Source organism: Patagioenas fasciata, chromosome 21, assembly GCF_037038585.1.
Source record: "Patagioenas fasciata isolate bPatFas1 chromosome 21, bPatFas1.hap1, whole genome shotgun sequence".
Classification (NCBI taxonomy): Eukaryota; Metazoa; Chordata; class Aves; order Columbiformes; family Columbidae; genus Patagioenas; species Patagioenas fasciata.
In genome coordinates, this window is record NC_092540.1 from 4,185,339 (window position 1) to 4,198,145 (window position 12,807).

Below are 12,807 nucleotides of genomic sequence, written 5' to 3' on the forward strand. Positions count from 1 at the left end.
TAAACTAATAAGCTTGCTTGAATGCATCTGTGGCCTTGTCCTCTCGATTTCTGTGGTCGTTTTCATCATGATGCAATGAAACCTTTATAAAATAAAAGTTGATTCTGTTGGCAAAGAATCTTTCTGCTGGGGATCTAAGCTAATCCAGGAATACGACTCTAACACATAAAACCCGATGGCCCCGATTTGGTTTGCATCGCAATGTGGTTTCAGTGATTTCTTCCAGCAAACGGCCAAGTGTGGCCTTAATGAAGGATTATAGCACTTGGTTCTTCCAAGCGATGATGAGAATGGGGCTCTAGATTATAGTTTCTAAAATGGTAATTTAACAAGCAAAATGAAACGGGCCCTACGATCTGGCTCTGTGTCTTGGTTAATGAAGATAAATTCAGCCCCTTTCTACATATGTTAATTAGCAGCTGTTTCGCATGCTACTAACAAATGATATCGATTAAAAACTAAAACAAATTACAAGAAACGCATAAAATCTTTTACAGCATTCAAGGCTGCGAAGTTAGCGCGCGAAACAGGTATAAATCATCTCATTGCGGCAATAAGCAAGCCATTAATTCACTGCTTGGCCTCCTGTGTTCAAATACTTGGAGCATTCCTGCTCCCCGAGGAAGAGGATGATTATTGTTGGCGAAGGCCACGTTCCAGGGCTCAAAACAAGGTGAGCAGAGGTGGTGTGGAAGGATGGGAACCTTATTTTACAAGAAACAATGGGATAGTCAGAAGAACAGTATTTGCAAGGTCAAGTTATTTGCAATAAAATTCAGAAAAGCGATGACACACAGCACCACCAATAGAGCGCAAAAGTGAGCGATAATTCCTTTATATTGTGGTTTCTAGGATTCCTCTGCACAAGCAGCAGGTCCTGAGCTGCTCAATGTTTTTCAGGCTTTTTCAGGCTTTTCCATCCGTTTGTTTGATGGAGGTTTGTCCTGGTTTGTTAAAAACAAGTTTCTCTTTTAGTGAATTTGCCTGTCAGCTAAAGCTTCATATCAGCTGCATTTTCCTGGAGAACCAGACACGTGTGTTGGTGAACATAGCAATGGAATGTGAGGTTATTGATAAGGATGGATGGACATCCTACAAGAGACAATGAGAAACAGGTGACCAAGAAACCGACCAACTGAGTATAACATCCCGTTCACATGAATACTTCATATAAAAGTGGGAGATCACGAGGATCTCGTCCCTTTTCCCTGTGGCGACATTAGGAGAGGACCTTGTGAGTCGTCCCTGTGAACTGAGGCCAGTGGCAGACTGAATCCAGCTCCGGTTGGCTGCAGAGTCCAGTCCAGGACTTTGGTTGCCGGCTCCACAGTTGCCGGGACTTCCAAGACTGGTTTTGTATATTTTGTATTATTTTCTCTATTTTATGAGCAGCATTAGTAAAACATGTTTAATTTTTCCAACTCTCTTCTCTCTGTCCTTCTTTCCCTCCCGATCGCCTGTGTTAAGTGGGAAGGGGAGAGAGGGAGAGGCTGAAGAGGGAATTGGGGGGGAAGAGAGGGTTAACAACACATCTGCCACGGTTTTATTGTCACCCCGCAATCAAACCCTCGACAAGGTATCACGGGAAAGCCTTCGACTCACCGTGTCTGCTGATGAAGCGGATGCAGCTCTCCACGACCAGCGGAATGGCCTGGGAGGAATCCTGCGCCAGGAGAAACCCAAAGCAGAGTGGTCAGAACGCAGAGCAAAGACGAAGATGAAGAAACAACAGCCCGAAACCCATAAACCGCGATTAATCCAACAGCTCAAGGCCGTTTGGTAGTTTTGCTTCCGGGTCTGTTAAAACACGGGGTCAAATTGTGTTTAAATTTTGTCACAGAAAGCGACTCGAGGCTGTGGATCTGTGTTTTATTGATTTCAGTCATTGAACAAGCAGACACCAGTTCCACTTGAACAAGGTTGAAAAGGACACACGAGAAAAACGGATAAAAACACCTGTGTGTGTCCCATTTCTCTTCCACACCAACACACACCCACCCCTGGTTCGTTACTGAAGGAAGTGTTAATTACCTGCTTTCTTATGGTGGAGCTGCGCCTGCCGCTGGTGGGATCAGAACCGCCCATCGATGCAGGAGGGAGAAAACAGAACAGAAAAGTCAAGAGAATCCTCTACTCTCATTGTCCCGTACGGACTTTGCTTGAGCCAGATACACAAATCAATCATCACGACTTAGTCTCCTTCAATTTACAGCACTTCAGAAAGATTCTAAGTGACTTTAAATCACTAAAAACCTGTAACAGGCGCGAGGGAGCCCAACGCTGCGGCAAAAATTACCCTTGACATTCTAATTCCAACCATATGGAAATCTGTCATACAGGGCTCCTCGTTGAAGACGAAGTTTGTTAATATTAATAGAAATTGCACGTGGCTGTTCCCTAAAGGAGGAGCAGGTGGGAGGACGCTGGTCCCAACCGCGCTGGCAACATTGTCCAGTCCTTATTATCGTTTCCAATAAGACTTCAAATAAATCAATAACACAAACCCCCTCAAACACCAGCCAGGCTCAGCCTTTCCAGTATAAACCGTGATTTGTGTGGCTGGACATTAATTGTAGGCAAATAGGAAAAATCCCTTTCCTTTGCCAGGATATTTTTCCCTCAAAATTTATTACTGGGGTTTAAAATTCCAAGAGTTTCTTGTAAAAATGAAGCGTGAGAGATAACGGTAGTGAGGCCCTAATGTATCATTCAAGTCAATTCCCTGCTAGGGTAGATGGCTGCTGAATTATAAATAAGGTGATTAGAACCGTGATTTTTAAAAAGCCTGTACAATGCATTAATTCCGGGGAAATTTCTTTTATTAAAATCAGAAACACTGAATGAAAAAAAAAAATCGGATTCCATGGGCTGTCACAGACAATAAGGCCTATTTTAAACTATTAGCAGTAATGATTCTTTGATATTTAAAATTGTTTCGCGATGAATAATATTTTATTATTCCAGACGTCAGGCTCTAATTAGGACCTGTCAGCTCTGCTTTCGCTGTGAGGAATGTGAAGAGTAGTAATGACTCCGGATCGGTAGCAATCACCTTCCCCCGGTGAACGTGTCCCCTGCTCCAGCTCCTGGCGCCCAATCCGTCCGTCTGGAGCTGGAGATCGGGTGCGTGTTACAAAAACCTTCCTCATCCTAAATGTACCGGGGTTAAAAGGCACAAGCTCTCCATGTAGCTCTTTTTTCTTCCCCCCTCTTGATTAGTTTTAACCCCAATTAGGTTTCCTGCCGGCAGGTGTGTGGTCACAACCACCCATGGCAACACCAAGAAAGGAGAGGAGTTTCAGCAGGCTCTTAATCACAAGAATTATTAATTACTCAGCTGAGCAGAGGTATAAACATGTATAAACTGCACCAGCACCTTGCGCTGACGTAGGGAATAGTGATGCTATTTAAAGCCATATTAACCAGCAGGAATTCGCTTATATTTTAGCTAAATTAATATGTTTTTCTCACAGATAGATATATTGGGTGGGTAATCAGGCTGGGACCAATTTGCATCAGATTTTCCTTATAGAATGATGCCCCGAGCTGCACCTACCTGGCGATGGAGCAGTCAGTCCTTTGACCTGTTAAAGAACACCGAGAAACACAGTGTTAGGAGGAACGGCGAAATACTTTTAATGATTTGTAAAGACAGTTTTGGAAGGGGATGGAGGAAAAAAGCCAGCGGGGAGGGAGCGAGCAGCCCGGGGGGGCCGGCGGAGCTCATCCCCACGGCCCCGCAGCCAACGGGGCTGCCCGAGGACTCTCGCTTTGGAGAAGGATCGTTTACTTTTGAAAACGACTTCCCTGCGCTTTCTAATTGCCGACTTCTGCTGCCAAAACAACCGGGCTCGTCAACCTCTCCCTCCCTCCCCTTTCCCAGAGGAATCGGTGGCGTGAGAGATTCTACTTTATAAAGCCACTTAGCGAGACTGGAAGCATTCCCGGGTTTGTTAGCCCACAACCCGAACGTGCTGGCACCGCGCTATTCTGGGAGACAAGACGTTTAATGATATTTTCCAGCAGCATATTGAGAAAAACGTTCTGTTGGCTCGCAGAGAGTCCGCGAGGAAGCGGCCGAGCCGACGAGCGCTAATGGGCATCGCTGTAGAGCAGCACAACGAGGAGGGAGAGACAGGAAACGTGTTCGTGCCTTTGGGAATTGTACGGGCAATAGGTTTTGCTGGTAGGGACCATCACCAGTGAAGCCAAACGGATTGATAACAGCTGAAAATCCACCTTCCCTGCTTCCTCCTCCTGGGGAGACGGAAGAATGACCAAGGAAAACGTCTAATTGCCGATGGTTGACAATTAGTTGAGCACATCTCAACAGGCGCTTTCCTCTCCCCACGTAAAGCCAAAACAGGGTGTCATTTACATGAAAATATTATTCTGAAGCAGAATTTCCAGCCATCTGTCCCATTTCCATCACGGAATATTCATATATATAAATGACATGGCTGTGGCAACGTCAAGGGGCTCCTACATTAGGGTGACAAATGTGTACAGTAGCAGGGACATAATTACTCGCAGATAGGAGGACTTGCTGCTATTTTCATTACTGGAACTTGTCATCTTTCGATTAAGGTAATTTGCAAGAGGACTAATACATGTCACCTGAGGACGGGGCAAAGAACAATAAGAATAGCAAGGAACCCATGAGTTTTCTAGGGACTGGAGACACGCAGCTGTAGGCACATTTTTCAGTAAAGCTTCGAACCATGCTCCGGGGACTTGTGAAAGGAATTTTATTCGCTCATTTCCCAATTAAATGGCATTTTATGGATAAGCCCAGGCACAGTCCCCAGTTTGTACCACTAACCTGTTAACGTGGTTTTGGAAACAAAAATGTCGCTCCCTTTCGCAGCTCCTTTTGGTCTCAGAGATGACAGAAGTGATTTATTTAATTTCTTTTTAAGCTGCTGGAGCTCACCCTGACACACACCCAGTCACAGAGCGACTAAGATCGATCTGGTATTGCAAAGCAACCACAAAAAAGCCCCAGAATCACAGAATATCAGGGACTGGAAGGGACCTGGAAAGCTCATCCCGTGCAATCCCCCCATGGAGCAGGAACACCCAGCTGAGGTTCCACAGGAAGGTGTCCAGGCGGGTTTGAATGTCTGCAGAGAAGGAGACTCCACAACCTCCCTGGGCAGCCTGGGCCAGGCTCTGACACCCTCACCAGGAACAAGTTTCTTCTCACATTTAAGTGGAACCTCCTGTGTTCCAGTTTGCACCCATTGCCCCTTGTCCTATCACTGGTTGTCACCCAGAAGAGCCTGGCTCCATCCTCCTGACACTCCCCCTTTCCATATTGATCCCCATGAATGAGTCCCCCCTCAGTTTCCTCCAGGCTCCAGAGCCCCAGCTCCCTCAGCCTTTCCTCACACGGGAGATGCTCCACTCCCTTCAGCATCTTGGTGGCTGCGCTGGACTCTCTCCAGCAGTTCCCTGTCCTTCTGGAGCTGAGGGGCCACAACTGGACACAATATTCCAGGTGTGGTCTCCCCAGGACAGAGCAGAGGGGCAGGAGAACCTCTCTGACCTACTGACCACCCCCTTCTAACCCACCCCAGGTACCATTGGCTTCCTGGCCACAAGGGCCCAGTGCTGGCTCATGCTCACCCTGCTGTCCCCAGGACCCCCAGGTCTCTTTCCCCTACACTGCTCTCTAATAGGTCATTCCCCAATTTATACTGGAACCTGCGGTTGTTCCTGCCCAGATTCAAGACTCTACACTTCCTTGTTCTATTTCATTAAATTTCTCCCCGCCCAGCTCTCCAGCCTGTCCAGGTCTCTGATGGCAGCACAGCTTCCAGTGTCAGCCACTCCTCCCAGCTTGGTGTCACTGACAGTCACTCTATTCCCTCATCCAAATCATTGATGAATATACTGGATAATACCGGCCCCAGTACTGACCCCTTAGGCACTGCACTAGATCCAGGCCTCAACTGGACTCTGCCCCAGAAGCAGTCTTTAAATCTACATAGCAATAGAGAAATCACACTTAATTTCCCCTTCTTTTCCTCCCGGCGCAGCTGGTTCAAAGGGCAGGCAAGTTAAGGGGAAACAGGTCTCGGTATGCAGGGGTCAGGAATGGGATCGGTCACAGGGGCAGCCTGGGTGTCATTTGGAGATATTTAGAGGCAGAAGAAAAATACCCTGAGGACACAGATCTCTGGCTTCATCCACCCTCTCCATAGGAGAGCTGGGGAGAGCAGCAGCTTGAAACAGCCAAGCTCAAAACGACTGCAACATCCTTTCCTTTCCTTCCAGCAGTTTGGGTCTGATGAACATGAAGCTCTTAATTACTGGAGCAATAGGTTTTTGATTTTAATCGTGCATTTTCAAAATGGAAGCAAAGCACTTCCCAGAGCACATGCTGTTTAGGTTTCCACGCAGCAGCTTTGCACACCATAAACTTTGGGGAGTCCGGTTAGGTCACATATCGCACCGCGAGCCCTGGACCAGGACACAAACCCAGGAAGGAGCTGAGCCGCTTTCTGACCTGACATTTAGACTGTTCAAACCTTCTCCTCTGCAAACAGGAGGCAGACAGGTTTCTATGGAAACTTGGATGCATAGTTTAAGTGCATTCGGCCAACAGGATTTGCCCATACCATGAAGGGAAAGAAATCTTCCTTTGTTCTGACACTAACAGCAAATGCATATTCAGCTCTGGCTGCTGCCCCTTGACTAATGCCCTCTAGATATATAACATATCTTACATGCTCTGAAATCTGTTTGTTATTCTCCTAATGGAAGACTGTGCTCACAGACATTAGAGCATGGTCTGGATTGAACGCACGGAGACGAGAACCAGCTAAACTATCATGCAATGAAACTTCTGCCAAGCCCAACAAGACAACGCTCAACTGTAAATCACAAGGTTCACCCCAATAGATTATTGAGAAGCAGAACGTGCCTGCAAGGGGAGAGGAGAGGATGAACGAGTGGGCATGCGCTTCATTTTAACAAATAAGCGATGCACATTAGCAACTCATTAAGCATTTCCCGTTCACCATTAATCAAGTAGGTCATGTGGCCTCTCCATCATGCAGATGGGAAAAATAAATTCATAAAACATGAGCACGGTCACTTTGCCTCAGTGACCCCAGAGCGTTACGCTCATTGAATAAGCACGACGGGTCCAGACTCACTTTCTCCCAGGGTCTTCTGCAGGAGGTCGTGTTTGGCTTGGAGCTTCGTGATCAGGTTCCTGCCTTCCAGATACTCCTTCATTTTCTGTGAAATAAAGAAGAAAACAAGCTCATGAGTGGACAATTAATTTCTTCATCTGCATCTTAAGGCTGCTGGATTCTGAACTTAACGCTGAAGCAGAGAATTACACGGAAGTTTAGGGTGCGAACGATGCGCCAAGTCCTCCTGGTTTATCCATCTAATTTGAAGCTCGGAGCTGCAGCACAATTTCTCTTGTTTCCCCATGGAATCAGCTGAATATTTGGCATCTTTTCGAGCTCGGAGAAGCTGCCGTGCGGCTCCTCTCCAGCCGGAATGGAAACGCACGTCACGGCCAACTCAATGAGCCATCTGTTCACCAACCCAAAGCCACCACTGTGCTTATTGTCCCACTTAACCTCCCTCACCCCAATTCCTCCTCAAACACCCATCGCTGGGCGATACCCAGGGCTGCGGGGGGCACAGACAAAACAAATGAAGATATTATTTCAGTTCAGCTTTGTTTGCTCGGTGAAATATTATACAATCACATGGTCATTTTTTATCACTTTTCTGATTTTTCACAGCTCTTTCATCTCACAGAATCCCAGAGTGTCAGGGGCTGGAAGGGACCTGGGGAATTCAATCTCTGCTCTGCACTACGCTCTGGTTTCCCCCCGTGTTGCTCCCACAGCTCTGCCCTCACTCTCATTAACGCTCATCTGAGCATTTTCTCATACACCGACAAACCTGCTCCTTCCAGATTCAAAGCTTGAAATCCTTATAAATGATATTTCTAAGTCGATCAATCATTTGAACATTTTCTCATACACTGAAAAAACTGCTCCTTACAGATTCAAAGCTTGTAATCCGTAGAAAGGCTGTTTATAAGTCCGGGCAATAACGAATCAATCAAGTATCTGATTAGGCTTATTAAAGCTTTTTAATCTTTCTAAGTCAAAGCCTGACAGAAACCATCCTGCCAGCCAGTGGGATTTGCAGAGAAGCTTCAGACTTCTCATAACCCACATCGTTCTTGGAAGGGCGATGTAAAGGGCAGAAACTATAGGAAATTAATCCCAAAGCAATGACAAGGGAACCAAGACAAGTCGTATGATTTTCATCTGTTATTAGGAAATATTCTTAAAATGGCAGAGAATCCAGCAAGCTCTTGGCATCTTGTAAAAACGCATCGGCACAATTAAAAGCTTATGCAAGCTGAAATTGTAAGATGATAACAACGCAAAATGAAAGAACTAAACTTTCCTTTAGTCCATATTATTTTGAAAATCGATATTTACAGGCTATTAAGTTCTTTTCTCAGACAAATCCTTTTTAGATGCAGAAGAAATCAAATTTTACACAATTTATCCACCGACCAAGTTTGCATCAACAGTGGTATCCCAATGCATCTCTGAAGAATTCCAAGCGCCTCTTTTTAAAACCTAACATGCTTACTCTGCTTGTCCAAAACCAATCGCAGACGCGTTTCTGAAAGACGATCGCCTCGTTTTGCATTCTAAATACATTCTACGCGCTCACGCCGCACATTAAATCCTTACTGTGAAATAGAACTGCTCCGTCTCCTGCTGGTTGGCCCGTCTCTTGGCGATGCTCGGTTTGCTCATGAACGTTTCCGAGACGGTGGATTTAACGGACTCCATGGAGTTGCTGTATTGGAAGCAGTCGGAGACGTCAAAATCCTCGATCGTGACGATGTCCTGGATCGTCTGCAGCGTCGCCTCCATCGTCTTCTTAACCTGCCCAGCGAGAAGGAAAATACTCGAGAAACAAAGTATATTGCAAGTAAAAGCAGAGGTGCCAAGCACCCCGGAGCATTTTACTAATAAACAGATATTACTGGTTTTGCATCCCATGTGTCAGAAGTAAGGTGCAAGTTTTGCTCATTAACAGCACAGTCTGTATAAATAAAGGGCTGGGAGAACACAGGGCCTACCAGGAGTAGGAAAATACCCGTAAACTTGCAGGCTGCAATGAGGAGGAGATGTAAGGAAATTTAATCTCAAAGCCAAGAGCGCTGGAACCAAGATCTTCTAATTGTCTTCAGTAACTACATTTACTGAGCGTCAAATATTAGATATTAAAAACAGGACTTTGTGGCACTGTAATTTTTTTACTGAAGGCCAGAATCAACTTCCCAGACATAAAGGAGTGTCCTGGTTTTATTAAAAACAAGTTTCTCTTTTAGTGAATTTGCCTGTCAGCTAAAGCTTCATATTAGCTGCATTTTCCTGGAGAACCAGATACATGTTTTGGTAACATAGCAATGGAATGTGAAGTTATTGACAAGGATGGATGGACATCTTGCGAGAGGGGCAACGAGAAACAGGTGACCAAGAAACTGACCAACTAAGTATAACATCCCATTCACGTCATACTTCATATAAAAGTGGGAGATCACGAGGATCTCGTCCCTTTTCCTTATGGCGACATTAGGAGAGGACCTGGTGAGTGAGCCCTGCGAACTGAGGCCAGTGACACGTTAATGCACTGCTGGCCTCAGCTGCCTTATTCTTCATTTTTATCACAGTTCTTCAGAAAAGAGGATCATAGCAACCAGGTTCTTCCTTGATTAGTCCCCACGCCCCACTGGAAGGAGCAAGAGGGTTGTTGATTTTCGGCTGATGAGCTCACCTCTTCGTTTTCAATCTTAAGCGTAGATAATCGAGACTGTAATTGCTGGCACCTCTGCACTAACTCGCTCTGGACTGGTTGTTGGGCACAGAGTTGTGACTCCTGGAAGAAGAATAAAGAGAAATAAAACCACGTTTAGAAGGCTAGGGAAAAAAATTCACAGAATCACAGAATGTGAGGGGTTGGAAGGGACCTGGGAAGCTCATCCAGTGCAATCCCCCCATGGAGCAGGAACACCCAGCTGAGGTTCCACAGGAAGGTGTCCAGGCGGGTTTGAATGTCTGCAGAGAAGGAGACTCCACAACCTCCCTGGGCAGCCTGGGCCAGGCTCTGGCACCCTCACCAGGAAGAAGTTTCTTCTCAAATTTAAGTGGAACCTCCTGTGTTCCAGTTTGTACCCACTGCCCCTTGTCCTATCACTGGTTGTCACCAAGAAGAGCCTGGCTGCATCCTCCTGACACTGCCCCTTTCCATATTGATCCCCATGAATGAGTCCCCCCTCAGTCTCCTCTTCTCCAGCTCCAGAGCCCCAGCTCCCTCAGCCTTTCCTCACACGGGAGATGCTCCACTCCCTTCAGCATCTTCGTGGCAATTCCTTTATTCAATTATTATAATCAAATGTCTTCCAAACTGCTTCATTTAAAAATGTTCTAGCCCTGGGTTCCAAGCAGTGCACATTCTACTAAAGTGTGGTTCAAACCTCAAACTTCTAAGCCTGTCTCAGGGTGCCGCAGTTAATCGCAACTTCAACGAGAGGCTAAACCAGTGCTCCCTATCTACATTTAATATTATACCTAATTAAGCATCTTCAGATAGTCAAAAAGTGAGAGTCATATTCAGACACCCACCCCACCAGCATCTGCTTAACCTTTCGACCAGTTCCCTTTCCCAAGGCTCCCTTCTACCTCCCAAAAATAGAGCCCAACAGGTGGCCTTTGAGCGGGTCCATCTATCAAAGATGAGGGAAGGAAAGAGGCGAAGTTTTTAACCAAGCTAGAGTCGGAGGAGGAATATAAACCAACCATATCACCCATGTGCGGCTGAAACTCGAACTTCATGGGCGGGCAGAAGACGTTGTTGTACATCTCCATCAGGCGCTGCTTGTCACTGTTGGCATCCAGGTTCTCGACGGCGTTTTCGATGGCGTCCAGACCCTCGTGCTTGGACTGCTCCAGGTTGAGCTCAGCGGACAAGAATGTCCGGAGAGCCCTGTTGAGGCTGGCGTGGTATCCCAGGTCACAGCACTGCTGGAAAAAGGCACATAATTCCGTATGAATGAGTAAAGAAATTCTGCAAGGGAAAAAATACAAAATAAATCCAAATTTTTCCAAAGCCACAAGTTATATACGTGGAAAACAGGTCGTGGAAATGTTAGCATCTTCTGGGGAGCGGAGCGGTCCCACATCTCTCACTGATCACAGAGTAGGGTCCTCAGAGAACAGAATTCTCAGCCTCTCATCCCATACAAATTTCAACATCACGTTACAATTAGTCTCCAAGTACAGCTTAAACCATTAGAACAACGTGCTGAGTTCTCAAGAAGAACTAGAGAGTTTATTTCATGCTGTTAAAAAACCAAAGAGCAACCTAGAAGTGGGTATGTGCAATGTATTTCTTTAGATTCTAATCTTACTTTCAAGGCAATGATTCCTGTTGAAAACACTCCACAATCCTTCAATAAAATTATTCAAAGCAAGAGGAAAACAATGCACTGAAGCACCACCCAAAGAAACAAGACAAAGGTTCATCTGCAAGTAAATTATTCCACCCAAGACCCAGCAAACTGCTTCACTCCGTGTGCTTCAGGAAGCAAGAACACGACCTGCACATCACAGGCATGAAGAACAGAGTAATTCAAGAGCGAGAAGCGACCGGCCGGGCTGACTTCACTGCTGGGGTGAAACACAAGAGAAAATAAAACTTCCAAGCAGAAAAGCAGACGCGGTCAAGAATTTCCTGGCGATTCCAGCACAATGTCACTGGGAGACAATCGAGCGGCTTCGTCTCCAAAACGGCTGCACAGCCAAGTGTGAGAGTGGGTCTGAAGATGGAGCAGTATTTGCCTGACCATTGCCATCAAGAACTTCGAGAACGGAGGCCCTGACAGAAAGAACGCAGGGACAGTGACTTGGAGAGCGGCCCAAGGAGAAGCATTGTGTTGCACTGGTTTCTCCGATACGGGGGGCGCTCCTGCTTACAATGGTTGCTGCGTGGACTTTGCTGCCTCAGCCAAACCAGCCCCCGCCTCCTGAAAGAGATTGTTATGAGGGTCTCTTCGACCCAGGGACAACAGCTGCTGTCCAGAAGATGTGTTCTCACCTGCAGCTTCAGCTACATGTGTCCCTCAGCTGCTCCCCCAAACAATGGCCAATGGAAAGGAGTATGCCAAGGGTCCTGAGGTCACCCAATGGACCAGAGAAAGACCCCTGAATGCTGGACATGCAAGCGTTAGCAAAAGAAAGTGCAAATCTTTCGAGTCTGCGCAGTTAAGCCTGGGTTGCTAAATCAAGGTGGAGACTGGCACCAAACAATGGGAGCGAGGGGTGGGGTGAAGAAGGATAAAAGACGACTCCAGAACGGACACCGTTGAAGATCTTCCTGCCAGAGGATCCCGAACCACAACAGAGGACCAGCAGGACTCCACGGGACCGGAGAGCAGAGGGAGCTTCTGGAACTGGACTGGTGATAAACACAACCTCATTTCTCATCTTTACTTTTCCCCGTTTCTTTTTCCTTGTCTTTTTCTTACTCTATTGCATGCCACTTTACGGGCAAATTAATAAAGTAACACTGCTTGATTGAATTATAACCCCTTGGCGTTTTGGTCGCCTTAATTTTGCGCTCTGAGATGAAAGTAAAAGAACCATCACGAGTCCATCGCCAAATGGACCGCGACACCAAGTCTCCGTGTTCGGAAAGGAGCAAAGCAGCTTTTCATGAGCTGGTCAGGAACAGCCTGGATTTTTCAGA

At 46.4% G+C, this 12,807-nt stretch overlaps 1 protein-coding gene across 5 annotated transcripts in view; it reads right to left on the bottom strand.

Annotated features, from left to right (window-relative positions):
- Positions 1 to 12,807, bottom strand: part of SRGAP2 (SLIT-ROBO Rho GTPase activating protein 2) — a 93,666-nt gene that overhangs the window by 23,245 nt on the left and 57,614 nt on the right. For 4 of the 5 annotated variants that reach the window (XR_011742136.1, XM_071817866.1, XM_065854253.2 and 1 more), the window contains 7 exons: positions 10,860 to 11,084; positions 9,838 to 9,939; positions 8,745 to 8,942; positions 7,164 to 7,248; positions 3,557 to 3,584; positions 2,032 to 2,062; positions 1,603 to 1,663 (listed from right to left, as the gene is read on the bottom strand). Coding sequence is in view for 4 of the 5 variants with exons in the window: in XM_071817866.1 (XP_071673967.1) it covers positions 1,603 to 1,663; positions 2,032 to 2,062; positions 3,557 to 3,584; positions 7,164 to 7,248; positions 8,745 to 8,942; positions 9,838 to 9,939; positions 10,860 to 11,084 (730 nt within the window). In the remaining variant the exon portion in view is untranslated. The remainder of the gene's footprint in view (positions 1 to 1,602; positions 1,664 to 2,031; positions 2,063 to 3,556; positions 3,585 to 7,163; positions 7,249 to 8,744; positions 8,943 to 9,837; positions 9,940 to 10,859; positions 11,085 to 12,807) is intronic. The other variant, XM_065854254.2, reaches the window with a different exon arrangement.